The sequence below is a fragment of the Oryx dammah genome, unplaced genomic scaffold (genome assembly GCF_014754425.2).
Source record: "Oryx dammah isolate SB20612 unplaced genomic scaffold, SCBI_Odam_1.1 HiC_scaffold_5, whole genome shotgun sequence".
Taxonomy (NCBI): domain Eukaryota; kingdom Metazoa; phylum Chordata; class Mammalia; order Artiodactyla; family Bovidae; genus Oryx; species Oryx dammah.
In genome coordinates, this window is record NW_024070189.1 from 87,607,130 (window position 1) to 87,627,457 (window position 20,328).

At 43.8% G+C, this 20,328-nt stretch overlaps 1 protein-coding gene across 2 annotated transcripts in view; it reads left to right on the forward strand.

Annotated features, from left to right (window-relative positions):
• Positions 1–14,554: 14,554 nt before the first annotated feature.
• The window catches only part of LOC120864744, a 44,786-nt gene continuing 39,012 nt past the window's right edge, over positions 14,555–20,328 (forward strand). For both annotated transcript variants that reach the window (XM_040241822.1, XM_040241823.1), the window contains exon 1: positions 14,555–19,782. In XM_040241822.1, the coding sequence (XP_040097756.1) occupies positions 19,106–19,782 (677 nt within the window). In that variant the 5' untranslated portion in view covers positions 14,555–19,105. The remainder of the gene's footprint in view (positions 19,783–20,328) is intronic.

The following is a 20,328-nucleotide window of genomic DNA, read 5'->3' on the forward strand; positions in this document are numbered from 1 at the left end:
TTTAAATTGAAGAAAGTACAGAAAACCACTAGACCATTCAGGTATGACCTAAATCAAATTCCTTATGAATTCATACAGTGGAAGTGAGAAATAGATTTAAAGGAATAGATCTGGTAGACAAAGTGCCTGATGAACTATGGACGGAGGTTCGTGACATTGTACAGGAGACAGGGATCAAGACCATCCCCATGGAAAAGAAATGCAAAAAACTAAAATGCCTGTCTGAGGAGGCCTTACAAATAGCTGTGAAAAGAAGAGAAGCAAAAAGCAAAGGAGAAAAGGAAAGATATACCCATCTGAATGCAGAGTTCCAAAGAGTAGCAAGGAGAGATAAGAAAGCCTTCCTCAGCGATCAATACAAAGAAATAGAGGAAAACAACAGAATGGGAAAGACTAGAGATCTCTTCAAGAAAATTAGAAATACCGAGAGAATATTTCATGCAAAGATGGGCTCGATAAAGGACAGAAATGGTATGGACCTAACAGAAGCAGAAGATATTAAGAAGAGGTGGCAAGAATACACAGAAAAGACGTACAATAAGATCTTCACAACCCAGATAATCACGATGGTGTGATCACTCACCTAGAGCCAGACATTCTGGAATGTGAAGTCAAGTAAGCCTTAGAAAGCATCACTATGAACAAAGCTAGTGGAGGTGATGGCATTCCAGTTGAGCTATTTCAAATCCTGAATGATGATGCTGTGAAAGTGCTACACTCAATATACCAGAAAATTTGGAAAACTCATCAGTGGCCACAGGACTGGAAAAGGTCAGTTTTCATTCCAATCCCAAAGAAAGGCAATGCCAAAGAATGCTCAAACTACCTCACAATTGCACTCATCTCACACGCTAGTAAAGTAATGATCAAAATTCTCCAAGCCAGGCTTCAGCAATACGTGAACCATGAACTTCCAGATGTTGAAGCTGATTTTAGAAAAGGCAGAGGAACCAGAGATCAAATTGCCAACATCCTCAGGATCATGGAAAAAGCAAGAGAGTTCCAGAAGAACATCAATTTCTGCTTTATTGACTATGCCAAAGCCTTTGACTGTGTGGATCACAATAAACTGTGGAAAATTCTGAAAGAGATGGGCATAACAGACCACCTGACCTACCTCTTGAGAAACCTATATGCAGATCAGGAAGCAACAGTTAGAACTGGACATGGAACAACAGACTGGTTCCAAATAGGAAAAGGAGATGTCAAGGCTGTATATTGTCACCCTGCTTATTTAACTTATATGCAGAGTACATCATGAGAAACGCTGGGCTGGAAGATGCACAAGCTGGAATCAAGATTGCTGGGAGAAATATCAATAACCTCAGATATGCAGATGACACAACCCTTATGGCAGAAAGTGAAGAGGAGCTAAAGAGCCTCTCGATTAGAGTGAAAGAGGAGAGTGAAAAAATTGGCCTAAAGCTGAACATTTAGAAAACTAAGATCATGGCATCTGGTCCCATCACTTAATGGGAAATAGATGGAGAAACAGTGGAAACAGTGTCAGACTTTATTTTTGGGGGCTCCAAAATCACTGCAGATGGTGATTGCAGCCATGCAATTAAAAGACACTTACTCCTTGGAAGGAAAGTTATGACCAACGTAGACATCATATTAAAAACCAGAGACATTACTTTGCCAACAAAGGTCCATCTAGTCAAGGCTATGGTTTTTCCAGTGGTCATATATGGATGTGAGAGTTGGACTGTGAAGAAAGCTGAGTGCCAAAAATTGATGCTTTTGAACTGTGGTGTTGGAGAAGACTTGAGAGTCCCTTGGACTGCAAGGAGATCCAACCAGTCCATTCTGAAGGAGTAGAATCATTGGAAGGAATGGTGCTAAAGCTGAAACTCCAGTACTTTGACCACCTCATGAGAAGATTGGCTCATTGGAAAAGACTCTTATGCTGGGAGGGATTTGGGACAGGAGGAGAAGGGGACGACAGAGGATGAGATGGCTGGATGGCATCACTGACTTGATGGACATGAGTTTGAGTGAACTCCAGGACTTGGTGATGGACAAGGAGGCCTGGTGTGCTGCAGTTCATGGGGTAGCAAAGAGTTGGACATGACTAAATGACTTAACTGAACTGAAGTGAGGTTGGTTATAACTTTCCTTCCAAGGAGTAAGTGTCTTTTAATTGCATGGCTGCAATCACTATCTGCAGTGATTTTAGAGCCCAAAAAAATAAAGTCTGACACTGTTTCTACTGTTTCCCCATCTATTTCCCATTAAGTGATGGGACCAGATGCCATGATCTTAGTTTTCTGAATGTTGAGCTTTAGGCCAACTTTTTCACTCTCTTTCACTCTAATCAAGAGGCTCTTTAGCTCCTCTTCACTTTCTGCCATAAGGGTGGTGTCATCTGCATATCTGAGGTTATTGATATTTCTCCCAGCAATCTTGATTCCAGCTTGTGCTTCTTCCAGCCCAGCGTTTCTCATGATGTACTCTGCATATAAGTTAAATAAGCAGGGTGACAATATACAGCCTTGACATCTCCTTTTCCTATTTGGAACCAGTCTGTTGTTCCATGTCCAGTTCTAACTGTTGCTTCCTGATCTGCATATAGGTTTCTCAAGAGGTAGGTCAGGTGGTCTGGTATTCCCATCTCTTTCAGAATTTTCCAGTTTATTGTGATCCACACAGTCAAAGGCTTTGGCATAGTCAATAAAGCAGAAATTGATGTTCTTCTGGAACTCTCTTGCTTTTTCCATGATCCTGAGGATGTTGGCAATTTGATCTCTGGTTCCTCTGCCTTTTCTAAAATCAGCTTCAACATCTGGAAGTTCATGGTTCACGTATTGCTGAAGCCTGGCTTGGAGAATTTTGATCATTACTTTACTAGCGTGTGAGATGAGTGCAATTGTGAGGTAGTTTGAGCATTCTTTGGCATTGCCTTTCTTTGGGATTGGAATGAAAACTGACCTTTTCCAGTCCTGTGGCCACTGATGAGTTTTCCAAATTTTCTGGTATATTGAGTGTAGCACTTTCACAGCATCATCATTCAGGATTTGAAATAGCTCAACTGGAATGCCATCACCTCCACTAGCTTTGTTCATAGTGATGCTTCCTAAGGCCCACTTGACTTCACATTCCAGGATGTCTGGCTCTAGGTGAGTGATCACACCATCATGATTATGTGGGTTGTGAAGATCTTTTTTGTACAGTACTTCTGTGTATTCTTGCCACCTCTTCTTAATATCTTCTGCTTCTGTTAGGTCCATACCATTTCTGTTTTTTATTGAGGCCATCTTTGCATGAAATGTCCTCTGTGTCAGCTTGGACTAATTCTAACAGAAGTCTATAATTAGTCTCTAAAGCTAAGATTTAATTCCCGTGTACTAGAGACCCTCGGACTAAGGACTCAGCCAGAATTCTTGCACAAATATCGTAGCTTGGGTTCCCCTGCAAGTGGAGCATAAGACCAGTGCCTCTGTGCAGTTGGGTGTGTGTGTGCTCAGTTGCTCAGTCACGTTCAACTCTCTGAAATTCTCTGGGCAAGAATACTGGAGTGGGTTGCCATTCCCCTCTCCTGGGGATCTTCTGGACTCAGGGATTGAACCCAGGTCTCCCGCATTGTAGGCAGATTCTTTACCATCTGAGCCGCAGGGAAGCCCATAGAAATAAGAAAGAGCAAAGGAAGTGGAGGAATAATTCAGATATTTTAAGTAATAAAAAGTTTTCTACCACAGATCAAAGTGATAACAGGAGTGTACCCTATAATATTTTCCTATTCTTGGCAAGTCATTCCTTCCTCCAGACTTCCCTAAACACTCTTCTGAATTCCAGAAGCCTGCTGCTGCTGTTGCTGCTGCTAAGTTGCTTCAGTTGTGTCTGACTCTGTGTGACCCTGCAGACAGCAGCCCACCTGGCTCCCCAGTCCCTGGGATTCTCAAGGCAAGACACTGGAGTGGGTTTCCATTCCTTCTCCAATGCACAAAAGTGAAAAGTGAAAGTGACGTTGCTCAGTAGTGTCCGACTCTTAGCGACCCCATGGACTGTAGCCCACCAGGCTCCTGCATCCATGGGATTTTCCAGGCAAGAATACTGGAGTGGGGTGCCATTGCCTCCTCCGTCCAGAAGCCTAGCATTTGCCAAAGAGAATTAGTCTGCTTAACATCTAGAATAATGATGGTGAACATGTTGGGCAGAGAGTCTTCTCTGTCAGGTGGTAAGTAGCACAAGAAATCTTTCCCATGGGTGTTTGTCACTTATTTTCCTAAAGGACTTTTTAAATATTTATTTTAATTGGAGGCTAATTACAATATTGTTTTGGGTTTTGCCATACATTGACATGAATCAGCCATGAGTGTACATGTGTTCCCCATCTATAGGACTTTTTAAGGTGACAGAAAGAGGCATGATGCAATTCAACATTAACAATACCTTATGTTATGTGCCATTGCTACAAAAAAACTTTGGAAAAATACATCTGTATTTTCATTTGATTCTCATAAAAGTCTTATGAGATTGAGAAAGGATGCCCAGGATGATACATCAGAGGTTTCTCAGCAGAAATCATAGCTACCTGGAGTCTCAGGCAGACCCACCCCAGAAGGCCTCACCTTGGGAAGAAGGGGCCTCATTTTAAGCACTTCCCTAGTAGCTCAGAGACTAAAGCATCTGCCTGCAATGCAGGAGACCTGGGTTTGATCCCTGGGTCAGGAAGATCCCCTGGAGAAGGAAATGGCAACCCACTCCAGTATTCTTGCCTGGAGAATCCCATGGACGGAGGAGCTTGGTGGGCTACAGTCCACTGGGTCACAAACAGTCGGACACAACTGAGCGACTTCACTTTCACTTTCTTTTCATTTTAAGCACAGGTGTGCAAGAGGCTGCCAGAGACACTGGGACATCATCTCTCTGCTGGACCAGCAAGAAAGCAACAGCCAAGGACCAAGAACCGGACTGACTCTTCACCCCAGGAGTCTCATATGAGAAACTCTTTTCATGGATGCGTAGGGAAGGTGTGGAAATACACCTTGTACATCAAGGAGAGTTTGCTGAATGCATGCAGCGGTATCAGTATTTCCCAGGCTCGTCTACTGAGCCTTCAGAACTATTTTATTCTTAATCATGTAGCCTTTGATAATGAACAAAATAGTTCTGAAAAAAAAGAAAGAAATGTCATCTTAGAATTGCCTTCCCCTAGATGAAACAAAAAGAGCATTAAAATGTAAAAACCTATGAGTTTTTTTTTTCACCAGAATGAACCGAACAAGAAAGCAGCATATCTTAATACACTTTAGAAATTGGAAGGAAAGAAGTAGAAGATTCTAACATTGCCCCTCAACTCTTCAGCCATACTATGAATAAAAAGTCATCAACATCTGAAACAGTCTCTACTTACTCCCACATCTGACAAATAGCAAACTGGGTGAAGGTCTCTATTTCTATGTTCAAAGATCTTTGGCAACTACCATAGAAAACAAATGGATGAAATGGAGAAGATGGACAACCAGGCTAATCACTCTGAAAAAAGTGAGACCTGCTTGGGACTTCCCTTGCGGTTCCAGCGCAGGGGACATGGGTTTGACCCCTGGTTGGGGAACTAAGATCCTGCATGTTGCCAGGCATGGTCAAAAAAAGAGAAGTGAGACCTGTTCTATGAGAAATGCTAAAGAAAGTCCTTTGGGCTGAAATGAAATGAACAATACTAATACAAAAACATGTGAAAGCATAAAGAATACAGATAAACTGGAACTAGCTAATAACTATGAAAGACCATGTCAATGAGAGTAAGGAAATCACTACCAATAAGAGAATACTACAAATAATCATATGCAAACAAATTAGATAAGCTATATGAACTGGACAAATTCCTGCAAACACACAAATTATCAAAATTGTCTCAGTTCAGTTCAGTCGCTCAGTTGTGTCCCACTCTTTGCGACCCCATGAATCGCAGCACGCCAGGCCTCCCTGTCCATCACAAACTCCCAGAGTTCATTCAGACTCATGTCCATCGAGTCCGTGAAGCCATCCAGCCATCTCATCCTGGGTCGTCCCCTTCTCCTCCTGCCCCCAATCCCTCCCAGCATCAGAGTCTTTTCCAATGAGTCAACTCTTCTCATGAAGTGTCCAAAGTACTGGAGCTTCAGCTTTAGCATCATTCCTTCCAAAGAAATCCCAGGGTTGATCTCCTTCAGATTGGACTGGTTGGATCTCCTTGCAGTCTAAGGGACTCTCAAGAGTCTTCTCCAACACCACAGTTCAAAGACATCAATTCTTCGGCGCTCAGCCTTCTTCACAGTCCAACTCTCACATCCAAACATGACCACAGGAAAAACCATAGCCTTGACTAGGCGGACCTTAGTCGGCAAAGTAATGTCTCTGCTTTTGAATATACTATCTAGGTTGGTCATAACTTTTCTTCCAAGGAGTAAGTGTCTTTTAATTTCATGGCTGCAGTCACCATCTGCAGTGATTTGGGAGCCCAAAAAAATAAAGTCTGACACTGTTTCTACTGTTTCCCCATCTATTTCCCATTAAGTGATGGGACCAGATGCCATGATCTTCGTTTTCTGAATGTTGAGCTTTAGGCCAACTTTTTCACTCTCCTCTTTCACTTCCATCAAGAGGCATTTTAGCTCCTCATCGCTTTCTGCCGTAAGGGTGGTGTCATCTGCATATCTGAGGTTATTGATATTTCTCCCAGCAATCTTGATTCCAGCTTGTGCTTCTTCCAGTCCAGCGTTTCTCATGATGTACTCTGCATATAAGTTAAATAAGCAGGGTAACAATATACAGCCTTGATGTACTCCTTTTCCTATTTGGAACCAGTCTGTTGTTCCATGTCCAGTTCTAACTGTTGCTTCCTGGCCTGCATACAGATTTCTCAAGAGGCAGGTTACGTGGTCTGGTATTCCCATCTCTTTCAGAATTTTTCACAGTTTATTGTGAAACACACATGAAATCGGAGCAGACTTTGAATTAATAAACAACCCCCCAACAAAGAAAAGCCCAGGATCAGATGGTTTCACTGGTGAATCTAACAAGCATTTAAAGAATTAACACCAATCCTTCTCAACTTCTTCCCAAAAGTAGAAGACACTTCCTAATTCATTCTATGAGGCCAGCATTATTCTGGGACCAAATCCTGACAAAGACATCAGAAGAAATTTATAGATCAATATCCCTTATGAAAATAGATGTAAAATATTCTACACAATACCAGCAAATCCAATTCTGCAGTATAATAGAGGATTACAGGACCAAGTGGGATTTATCCCAGGAATACAGGGGTAGTTTAATGTACAAACATCAATCAATGTAATAAGCACATTAATAGAATGAAGGATTTCAAAAATGATGATATAAATTGATGCAGAAAATCATTTAACAGGGAATTCCCAGATTATCCAGTGGTTAGGGCTCCGTGCTTCCATTGCAGGGGGCATGGGTTCAATCCCTGGTCAGGGAACTAAGAGCCCACAAACTACACAGCTGAAAAAACCCACATCATTGGATAATATACAACACCTTTTCTTGACACACACACACACACACAAAGGACAAAACACTCAACAAACTGGAAATAGAACTCCCTCAATATGATAAATGACCTCTATAAAAACCCCATAGCTAATGCCATACTCACTGGTGAAACTGAAAGTTCATCCCCTAAGATCAGTAACATGACAAGGATGTTCATCTGGCCATTTCTGTTCAACACTGTGTAGGGAGTTCTGACCATCATAATAATTAGGCAAGAAGAAGAAATAAAACATAGCCTAAGTGAGAAGAATAAAATGAAGCTACAGTATGGTTTTTCCAGTGGTCATGTATGGATGTGAGAGTTGGACAGTGAAGAAAGCTGAGCGCTGAAGAATTGATGCTTTTGAACTGTGGTGTTGGAGAAGACTCTTGAGAGTCCCTTGGACTGCAAGGAGATCCAACCAGTCCATTCTAAAGGAGACCAGTCCTGGGTGTTCATTGGAAGGAATGATGCTAAAGCTGAAACTCCAATACTTTGGCCACCTCATGCGAAGAGTTGACTCATTGGAAAAGACTCTGATGCTGGGAGAGATTGGGGGCAGGAGGAAAAGGGGACGACAGAGGATGAGATGGCTGAATGGCATCACCGACTCGATGGACATGAGTCTGAGTGAACTCCGGGAGTTTGTGATGGACAGACAGGGAGGCCTGGCGTGCTGCGATTCATGGGGTCGCAAAGAGTCAGACACAACCAAGCGACTGAACTGAACTGAACTGACAGTAATGAAAACACTGTGGTACTGGCAGAAAGACAGATACATAGACCAATGAAACAGAATAGAGAGCCCCGAAACAAAGGTTCACATACATAGTCAAAGGATTTTTTTTAAATATGGCAAGACCATTGAAAGGGGGAAGGACAGTCTTTTCAACAATGGTGCTTTCAAAACTGGATGTGTGTGTGTATGTGTGTGTGTATATGTGTGTGTGTGTATGTGTGTGAGAGTGTATGTGTGTGTGTGTATATGTGTGTGTGTGAGTGTGTGTGTGTGTGTATGTGTGTGAGTGTGTATGTGTGTGTGTGTGTGGTATGTGCTCAGTTGTGTCCAATTCTCTGTGACCTCATGGACTGTGTAGTCTACCAGGCTCCTCTGTCCCTGGAATTTTCCAGGCAGGGATACTGGAGTGGGTTGTCATTTCCTGCTCTAGGGGATCTTCCCAACCCAGTGATTAAGCAGGTGCCTCTTGCCTCTCCTGCATTGGCCGGTAGGGTTACTTAGTGAAGTGAAATTGCTCAGTCATGTCAGACTCTGCTACCCCATGGACTGTGGCCCACCAGGCTTCTCCACCCATGGGATTCTCCAGGCAAGAGTACCAGAGTGGGTTGCCATTTCCTTCTCCAGGGGATCTTCCCGACCCAGGGATTGAACCCCGGTCTCCTGCACTGACAGGTGGATTCTTTACCACTTTGATGGTATGGGCAACGAAAGAATAGAGAAGTTGGACTTCATCAAAATGAAAAACTTTTGTTGTATGTTGATTATATTTCAATCAAGTTGGGGAGGGTAAGTTTTGTGTATCGCCCAATATTTTGTCCTTGGTATAGGAGATTACCAAGAGATAAAAAGGCAACCTACAGAATGGGAAAAAATGTTTCCAAATCATATATCTAATAAGGGGTTAATATTCAAAATATATAAGGAACTCCGACAACTCAACAATTTAAAAAAATTTTAATGGGCAAAGGATTTGAGGAGACATTTCTTCAAACAAGATATACAAATGGCCAATAAGCACATGAAAAGATGTGTTAGGCATGTGTAGCACATGAAAAGATTTGCATTAGGGAAATGCAAATCAAAACCCCAATAAGATACCACTTCACACCCAATAGGATGGCTGTTATTAAAAACAAAACAGAAAATATTAAGCATTGGTGAGGATGTGGGGAAACTGGAACCCTTGTGGACTGCTAGTGGGAATATAAAATAGTACAGCTACTATGGAAAACAGCATGGCCATTCCTCAAAAAAAAAAAAAAAAAAAATTACCATATGATCCAGAAACTCTACTTCTAGGTATGAAAGTGAGAGTGAAAGTCGCTCAGTCATGTCTGACTCTTTGCAACCCTATGGACTATACAGTCCACAGAATTTTCCAGGCCAGAATACTGGAGTAGGTAGGCGTTCCCTTCTCCAGAGGATCCTTCCAACCCAGGGATCGAACCCAGGTCTCCCACACTGCAGGTTGATTCTTTACCAGCTGAGCCACAAGGGAAGCCCGCTTCTAGGTATAAGCCCTAACAAATTGAAAGCACACAGTTAAACATATTTGTACAATTATATTTATAGCAGCCTTATTTACAATAGACAAAAAGTGGAAACAACCCAAGTTTCCATTAACAGATGGGTAGATAAGCAAACTGTGGTATGTATACACAACAAAATACTATTCAGCCTTAAGAAGGACTGGAATTATGAGACATGCTATAGCATGGGTGAGCCATAAAAACACTGTTAAGTGAAATAAAGCAGATGCAAAAGGACAAATACTATATGAATTCATTTATATTAGGTACCTAGAGTAGTCAAATTAATAGAGACAAAAAACAGAATAATGGTGACTATGGGCTGAGGAGGAAGAGGTAATGGAAAATACTGTTTAATGGTAAATAGTTTCAGCTTGAGATGATAAAAACACCTTACCAGTCTGGAGATGAATGGTGGTGTTGACTGCACAACAATTTGAATGTACTTAATGCCACCGAATTGTACACTCAAAAATGGTTAAAATGGTAAATTTTATGTTACATATATTTTACCACAATAATTAATTTTAAAAGAATTGTTCAAGTATAATGGAAATAAACATTCTCAAATATGAAATTAAAGCAATAAAGTACCCGTAAATCCTTTTTGAAGGAATTTATTTAAAAATTAAATCCAGCCCATTGCTAAAGGAATCCATTTGCAACTCATATTCTGTTGGTGTTCAGTCACTAAGTCATATCTGACTCTTTGCAACCCCATAGACTGCAGCACGCCAGTCCTTCTTTCCCTGTCCTTCCCTGTCTCCTGGAGTTTGCTCAAACTAACATCGACTGAGGTGGTGATGCCATCCAACCATCTCATTCTCTGTCATCTCCTTCTCCTCCTGCCCTCAATCTTTCCCAGCATCAGGGACTTTTCCAGTGAGTCGGCTCTCCACATCAGGTGGCCAAAGTATTGGAGCTTCAGCTTCAGCATCAGCCCTTCCAATGAATTAATTCAGTTCAGTTGCTCAGTCGTGTCCAACTCTTTATGACCCCATGGACTGCAGCATACCAGGCTTCCCTGTCCATCACCAACTCCTGGAGCTTGCTCACTCATGTCCGTTGAGTCGCTGATGCCATCCAACCATCTCGTCCTCTGTTGTCCCCTTCTCCTCCTGCCTTCAATCTTTCCTAGCATCAGGGTCTTTTCCAATGAGTCAGTTCTTTGCAACAGGTGACCAAAGCTATTGCAGCTATTGGAGCTTCAGCTTCAGCATCAATCCTTCCAATGAATATTCAGGGTTGATTTCCTTTAGGATTAACTGGTGTGATCTCCTTACAGTCCAGGAGACTCTCAAGAGTCTTCTGCAGCACAATTTGAAAACATCAATTCTTCAGTACTCAGCCTTCTTTATGGTCCAACTCTCACATGTGTACATGACTACTGGAAAAACCATAGCTTTGACTAGATGGACCTTTGTCAGCAAAATGATGTCTCTGCTTTTTAATACACTGTTTAGGTTTGTCATAGCTTTTCTTCCAAGCAGCAAGCGTCTTTTAATTTCATGGCTGCAGTCACTACCCACAGTGATTTTGGAGCCCAAGAAAATAAAATCTGTTACTGTTTCCACTTTTCCCCCATCTCTTTGCCATGAAGTGATGGGAAGGGATGCTCTGATCATAGTTTTTTGAATGCTGAGTTTTAAGCCGGCTTTTCCACTCTCCTCTTTCACCTTCACCAACAGGCTCTTTAGCTCCTCTTCACTTTTTGTCATCTGCAAAATCTGAGTGGTATCATTTGCATATCTGAGGTTGTTGATACTTCTCCCAGCAACCCTGATTCTAGCTTGTGATTCATCCAGCCTGGCATTTCGAATGATGTACTCTGCATAAACTTAAATAGGCAGGGTGACAATATACAGCCTTGACATATTCCCTTCCCAATTTTGAACCAGTCTGTTGTTTCATGTCTGGTTCAAACTTCTTGTTGCTTCTTGTCCTGCACACTGGTTTCTCAGGAGACAGGTAAAGTGGTTTGGCATTCTCATCTCTAAGAATTTTCCTCAGTTTACTGTGATACACATAGTCAAGGCTTTAGTGTATCAATGAAGCAGATGCTTTTCTGGAATTCCCTTGCTATCTCTACAATCCAACAGATGTTGGCAGTTTGATCTCTGGTTCCTTTGCCTTTTCTAATCCAGCTTGTAAATCTGGAATTTCTTGGTTCACATACTGCTGAAGCCTAGCTTGAAGGATTTTGAGCATTACCTTGCTAGTATGTGAAATGAGCGCAAGTAGACAGTAGTTTGAACTTTCTTTAGCATTACCTTTCTTTGGGATTGGAATGAAAACTGACCTTTTTCAGTCCTGTGGTCACTGCTGAGTTTTCCAAATTTGCTGGCATATTGAGTGCAGCACTTTCACAGCATCATCTTTGAGGATTTGAAATAGCTCAGCTGGAATTCCATCCCCTCCACTAGCTTTGTTCATAGAAATGCTTCCTAAGACTCACTTGACTTCACTCTCCAGGATGTCTGCACCTCATATAACAAAGAGCCAATTTACCTAGTATAGAAAGATCTACTACAATAATAGAATAAAAAATAAGAAATCAACAACCCCAATAGAAAATTGCTCAAGAAATAAAAACAGTCTGTACTGACAAACAGATGACATTTACTTTTATTTTTTGGCTGTACTGGGTCTGCAATGCTGTCAGGCTTTTCTCTAGCTGCAGTGCCCAGGCTTCTCATTGTGGTGGCCTCTCTTGTGGCAGAGCACTGGCTTGAGGGCACGGAGGCTTCGGCAATTGCTCCTGGGCTCTAGAGCACAGGCTCAGTAGCTGTGGTTCATGGGCTTCGTTGCTCCGAGGCATGTGGGATCTTCCCGGATCAGGGATCAAAGCTGCACTGGCAGGCAGATTCTTTACCACTGTGGCACCAGTGTGTGCCAAGTTGCTTCAGCTGCGTCTGACTCTTTGCAACACTGTGGACTGTAGCCTGCCAGACTGTTCTGTCCATGAGATTCTCCAGGCAAGAATACTGGAGTGGGTTGCTATTTGTATAGGGGATCTTCCCGACCCAGGGATCAAATTTAAGTCTCTCATGTCTTCTGCATTGACAAGCAGGTTCTTTACCACTAGTGCCACTTGGGAAGCTACTAGAGATAACTTTTACACCTATGAGAAGGTTCTGTACCTCTTTCCTAAGAAGAGAAGTACAAATGAAAAGTAGACTGTCCATTTGTCCTTCTCTCTGAATTAGTGGAAAACTATCTAACAATATTTTCCTAATATTAACAGTAATACTTTTTAGAGAGAAGGATTTGTGGAGCTTTTAACACAATTATTGTTGTATTTGCTATAGTGTTTATATTTCTTATAATGAGCATGTGTAAATTTTCAAGTAGCTCTAGTTAAAAAACAAAACTGGAAGTAAATGTGCAAGATGAAAATGAGGATGGATTATTTTCTTCTGTGTACTTTTCAGTATTTTTTGAATTCCTCCTACCCACTCCCAAGCTTTCACAAATTTTAATGTATTTCAACTCCTGATATGACACACTTTCAGTTTTACAATTCTGTCACTCCTGCCTTCATATACATCGTTCTCCTTCATCTCTGATTATCCTAATTCCACCCATGTTCAAGGTTTACTTCAAAGCACATTCTCTCCTGGGAGGCACTATAGCTACAGCTAAGTGTCCACACCAGAGCAGATATGTGGTCCCTGAGATCCAAAATAGGCTTCTCCACTTACTAGTTCTATAAGTTTGAGCAACTCACTTAACCATTCTGAGACTCAGTTTTCTCAGTTATTGAATAGGTGGTCTATTTTAACCTGTCTCATTAGGTTTCTATAAGGATTCAATTGGATCATGCATGTAAAGTACATAGCAGAACTAAATTTGTGTTGATAACAATATTGCTATTTCTCCTCCCTCCAGTGTAATTTTTGAGTCTACAAATAATTAATCTTTATTTTCTGTTTGGTTTCATGAAGGAAATTATAACTACCTTTGGGAGAAAAAGACAGATCTTCTAACCCTAAAGTACATTTGGTTGTTTTTCAACAAATACTTTTACTCACTCATTCCTTAATGAGGGACAGACCTCTCAGGAAAATATATTTCAAGAAATACGTATACTTCACACAGACTTCTTTTTCTTTTTAGTCCAAGCAGACTAATGGTATCTGGGCTTCTCAAAAGCTAGGTAACAAAACATGTAAACTCACCTACTGTCAGCCTCCACATGTCACAGTGAGATGGGTATGGATTTTCTGGGGTCTGGGATTAGTGAAGGAATTGTTTGTCCTTTGAGAAAGCGCAGTAGTAGTCATGATTTGTGTTCAAGCCTGCTTCAGTAGGATAAGCCAGTGCTGGACCTAAAGAGCTCTGCCCTTTCACAGGTGATTCACTCCAACAGGCATTCTCAATGGCCAGGTCATTCTATGCCACCAAGCTCTCCAAGGGAAACTTGCTCAGGGAGAAAGATACCAGAGCAAGAGTGACTTTTGGTGTGCTAACTTATTTATCACACAGAATGACAGAGATTTCCATCTGTACTGCCAAATATATGTCTTTCCCTTTGGGAACACTTATTAAAAAGACTTCTTTTTCCCAGAAAACCAGGGTCACCTAAAGAAAAATAATTTACCTTAGATTGTTCAAGAATAATTGCTCACTTCTTTCTATTTTTTGATTCTTGCCTCCTCCTCAAGAAGGTTGAAAGATATTTTTGCTGTTGGTTGGTCGTATTTCTGTAGAGACCAATAGTTACAGTACTGAGTTCTAAACTGAGGTTCAGAGATTATCCATGGAACAAACATTTTATAAAGAAGATTCCAGCTCACACAGAGGACACAGCTGATAGTTTAATAGTAGAGGAGAATATGTCTTATGAATGGGAAAGTAGATAAAGAGGTCCCCTGCCCACCTGACACCTCACCCAACGTGGGCAGAACCAAAGTCCTCCAAAATAGGGTCCTTTTCCAGACGCTCCAGCTCAGTGAAGGGCATCGTTGTGTCAGTTTGAGTCCTAGAGCAGATGGCAAGATGGAATTAAACATGTGCGCTTAATGGGGAAAGTGCTCATGAAGGGTTAAGAGGAGAGGGAGCGAGAAAAGGCAGAGAGACTCAGATGACGGTGCAGGTAGTCGCCTTATGAAAGAGGAGAGGGAAGGAAGGAGGACTAGGTAGAAAGAGTCTCAGACTGCAAAGCAGTTCTGGGAAAGTGTTGGCCACACTTACGGGAAGTCCCAGAATACAGATTTGTTGTTGGAGTCCACCTTGGGCAGAAATGACCTGCCTCTGGAACCCGCCCCGTGCTGGTTCATTGACTGGTAGCAACCAGAGTGTGAGGCCTTGTGTGACCACTGCAGTGGGTCTGAAGGTGCAGCGGTTGCAGGCTCACAGCTGTGTTTATCACAGAAGGGGGCCTTTTTTGTTTTTGATTTATTATTTATTGTGCTGGGTCTTTGTTGTTGAGAGGGCTTTTCTTTAGTTACAGAAGGCGGGGGCTACTCTCATTGCAGTGGCTTCTCTTCATGGGAAGCACAGGCTCTAGGGCACCCAGCTTCAGTAGTCGAGGCACGTGGGCTCAGTATATTTGCAGGTCCTGGGTTCTAGAGCACAGGCTTAGTTGCTCCACAGAATGTGGGATCTTCCTGGATCAGGGATCAAACCCATGTCTCCTGCGCTGGCAAGCAGATTCCTTACCACTGAGCCACCAGGGAAGCCCTGGAAGGGGCTCTTGAAGAGAGAGCTGTATACCTACATGGCTGCCAGAATCATTCATTCAATTATGCAGCCTGAGAATCACGCCTGGTGTCTCCTTCTCTCTTATCTCTGTGACCCAATCCATTGGTATATTCCTAGACCATTTTATCTCCTAAACAGGTCTCACATCTGTCTATTGCTCTCCATCTCCTCAACCACTACCACCATCATCTTGCTCCCAACTGGTGACCGTCTTTCAATCCATTCACCACACAGCAGACAATCTTTCCAAAACACAAGTCTGATGATAAAACTCCTTGCTTACACAACATCAGTGCTCATGGGATAAAGACCTAAGTCCTTAGCATGACCTTCAACGCTCTACTTGATATGGCTTCTGCCTTGCTCTCCAGCCTCCTGGGACTCGGGTTCTCCTAACTGCTCAATTGACCCTTTGGGGTTTCAGATAGATAATGGTTCATATGCACCAGGTTGGTTCTTTCCTGCCTTGGGACCTTTGCACATGCTTTCTTTCACTGATTATCTCTTCTCCAACCGTATCCCCTTTACAGTTAACTAATCCTCATTCTTCTTCCCAGTTCAAACAACCTTCATCTAAGCAAACTTCTCTGATTCTCTCCCTCCCCCTAGGGAAGTTCAAATCCTACTCATAGAATCAAATTCCCTTTGTAACATTTAGGACAGTATTCTATAATTGACTGACCATTTGATTGTCTGACTATATCACTAAACTGTGTTTCCTAAGGGTAGAGACTGTCTATTTTCACTCATTATTGAATCCCTAGGATTAGCAGAGTGGTTGCATTTTGTAGTTGCCACAAAACACTTTTTGAATGACTGAAGTATCTAAAAGATTAAAAATTTTTTTTTCACTTTTTATTTGAATCACACACCAGGTGTTTTCTTTTCTAACCATCTATTTCCATTTATACTGTTCTCTAGCTACATATGGAGAAAGCAATGGCACCCCACTCCAGTACTCTTGCCTGGAAAATCCCATGGACGGAGGAGCCTGGTAGGCTTCAGTCCATGGGGTCACTAACAGTCGGACACGACTGAGCGACTTCACTTTCACTTTTCACTTTCATGCATTGGAGGAGGAAATGGCAACCCACTCCCATGTTCTTGCCTGGAGAATCCCAGGGACGGTGGAGCCTGGTGGGGTGCTGTCTGTGGGGTCGCACAGAGTCAGACACGACTGAAGTGACTTAGCAGTAGCAGCTAGCTACACTGCATTATCTCCATCCCCACTTCCATTCCTACTCTCTGACCATGATAAAATTTCTGAGCTCTCACCTTGGACTTAGATTTTTGGGTCTTCACTAATAAGCACTGCAAGCTTGGATAAAGTGCTTATTCCAGAACTTGCTATTGCATAATATTTTAGATTTAGAAGGTCAGGAAGGGTAAGAAAATAAAGCGAGTTACCCCCAAAGAGTTGGAACACACAATTAGATTATAAGTCAAGTCAATCAAAGCAAAGATACACTTCCATAAAAAGAAAGGAGAACTCCAGGACCTAAAAGGCCTACCAATACTGTTATTCAGTAAGGCCTTATTTTATCTAAAAAAGGAATGTGTACATCTGAGAAGGAGCAGCCCATGAAACATAAATAAAATTTGAGGGTCGATCGGGCACCATCCCAAGGAGAAGGGCCAGCCAGGCTAGCAGGAATGAATGCCCAGTCCTCCCAGCAGGTCATTTGACCTTTGGTGTGGAAGAAGACATACCAGGCTACCCAAGGCTGTTATCATTAAACGTTTAAGGCAGATAATTCACTCTTCCGATTCTCTGTCGAGCTCGCAAACCCACTTTCTAATGATTAGGCTCCAAATTGCACACTTACGAGAAGATAATACATTCATTAGGAAAACTCTATAGTCCAGTTCTCTGGACAGTGTTGCTTCTCACAGGAACAGTTAGGCTCCAGATTTTGGAATCAGATGATCTTTATTTGAACCCTGATTCTACCACTTATATACACCCTAACTGTGGGATCTTGGGGATTTCCTTCATCATTTTTCCCGAAATGAAAAAAGATCACAAGGTACCACATGACTGAAGAGAGGATTAAATGAGGCAATATATGTAATGTACTTAACATAAGTGTCTAGCAAATAGTGAATGAAATCAGTAAGTTTGCATTCTGATTTTATACTTCGCTGATTTTTAATCAAAGCTGGAACACTGAAAAAATGAAAGTTTTGATCCCACAAGGTCAAGGACCAAATCTAGACCTTGGGAAATCACCAAGACTCCAGGCTAGCCCTCACCTCCTGGCACCTCCCTGTTTCCATGGGTAACATCTATAAAAGGTAACCAGGATTTGACTTTATCTCCGAGTGTCTTTTCTTCTCATTTCCCTGCCCCCTATCTCCTAGACATATTTCTTATGCAGAGGAGATTTAGGTCTCCTTTGCTGTTAGAGAGTCAAGAATCATCGCCCTTTCTTTAACAAGGGAGAGGCTCCGAGGCTGTTTTGATTTTTTTTTTTTTTCTTTTTACTTCATACTGCACACCAAAAGCATCATCTCCTGGGGAAACACTGCCAGGACAGATAAAAAGCCACAACATCAGTCACAGATGAAGCCCTCCATCGTGCAGGGAACTGCCTAAACTACACACAGGCAAACCAAAGTGACTCTGGCAGATTAAGCAGTTTGTTTTGTTTTTCTGTTCCAGTTATCAGACCACTCTGTGACAAAAACACCAAAGAAACCCATGGTAAATTGTGTTTAGAGTATGGAGTCTTGACTGTGTTTTTTGGTTTCTATGGAAGTGCCTACTGCTGCTGCTAAGCCACTTCAGTCATGTCCAACTCTGTGTGACCCCATAGACAGCAGCCCACCAGGCTCCCCCGTCCCTGGGATTCTCCAGGCAAGAACACTGGAGTGGGTTGCCATTTCCTTCTCCAATGCGTGAAAGTGAAAAGTGAAAGTGAAGTCGCTCAGTCTCGTCCAACTCTTAGCGACCCCATGGACTGCAGCCTACCAGGCTCCTCTATCCATGGGATTTTCCAGGCAAGAGTACTGGAGTGGGATGCTATTGCCTTCTCCGTCATGGAAGTGCCTACAGAATTATTTTTCAGATGTCAGTGGCTGATGCTGGACAGAGCTGTAGAGACTTCTGTCAAACTTTGTAGCAGTGGCATAATTACAGGGGCTAATTGTCAGGCTCAGTGTGAGGTGCCCTCCAAAAAGACTGCATTGTCCCCCTCCCCCTCTGTTCTAAGTCAAGATAACACGGTTCAAACTTTGAAAACGATCGCTTTTCAGCTGACCATTAGAGAATGTCCATCAAGTATCCAGAAAAACAACTTGATCGCTGCCCTCACAGAACCCACCTAGAGCCTAATAGAAAATACCAAGTATTTTCTCCCGTGTATATCATTTAATTCCCACAACCCTGAGGTATGTATGGTTTTTAGCCCCATCCTAGAGGAGATTAAACTAAGGCTAAAAGGAATAAATATTTTGCTCCAAATCACACAGCCAAAAAGTGCCAGAATCTGTGCTTGATCGAACCTGGAATCTCTAAACCCTCGGGTATTGATGGGCACTACTTAGGCCAGGGGGTCCAAACCTTAACCTTGCAGTTTCAGTTTTCCTTATCAAACGAAGCGTCCCTCATTTCACAAACATCACTGACTTTTAGTTCTCCGCTGACCCAGGATGAAGAGCCTGGTACCTCACGGTCAGGACCCGACTGTCAGCCTTGCGGGTGCCCCCAGCTCGGCCGAGGGACCAGTGCGCATGTCTGGGCTGGGGAGCGCCGGACCCCTGGGGTCTGCGAGCGAAACCCGCCCCAGTTCCCTCAGCGCCTCCCACGGGGACCCCTCAGTGACGTGCTCCCGGCCACAGAGGCCGGCACCCGCCTGCTCAGGCCAGAAACCCACGAAGCGCAGTCAGGTTTTGGGTCCGCCTGCAGCCGCGAGGCCCCGGCGGGCGCTGAAACGAAAGGCAGATGAGGGAAGCAGCGCCAGGGGACCGAGGCGCCGCGGGCCGCGTAGCCGGGCGAGGGCACGCTGCGCCGCCGCGACGAGCGCCCTGGGCTGGCTTATCGGCGTCTCAGGGGGACGCGGCTCCAGCCGGAGCGCCGCCGGGACCGCCGTGCGCAGCCCCGAGGCCTGGGGCCCCCGCCTCTGGCTGCCGGCCCGCGCTCCGCGTTCTCCGCGCACTCGGGCCCGCCTCTCGGCCGTTTTCGCTTTCGCTTTCTTGCCGAGAGCGTTGAGGAAAATGAAAGTGGCAGTGTCCAGAGCCTGCGCGGCAGCCGTCGGGGCGAGGGGCGCACCGTGCGGCGCGGCCAGCCTGGAGCGGGCGAGCCGGAGCCTCAGCCCGCACCCGGCGAGGTAAGCGCGGCCCCTTTCGCGGTCGCCTCGAGGGCTCCTCCTTGCGGACCGCGCGGGCGGGACGCCAGGCGGCCGTTGGACGCTGGCGGGCCGGCGGGGGGTTCCTGCGGCGGGGTTGGAAGGGCTTGAGATGCGGCACCACTGGGGCTTTCGGGGCTCTGGTCCTCCAGGCCGGGCTGGAAGACCTGGGCGAGCCTCGGACTAACGTGCCAAGGATCTGGTAGCGTGAGGTCGAGGTCGGGCGGGTGCAAGCCAGGCCACCCCTCCCAGCACACATTCTCTTTTTTGTAAAATGCCGCCCCAACCCTCCCCTGTCCTGCCCCACCCCCACTCCCACAGAGTTTCGATAAAAATCAAAGTGGGAGGATATATAGAAAATGTTGAGAAGAGTGTCTCACCTGAGCCCAGCAGGGAGGAATTCGTAGTTTACCCTTTCTTACCGCACGCGGTCCCAAACCTCGCTAGTTTGGCCAAGTTTTCAGATCTGGTGCACTTGCACGTACTTGGGATGCCCTCCAAGCGTGCCCTGAACCGGGAAGCTTGCGA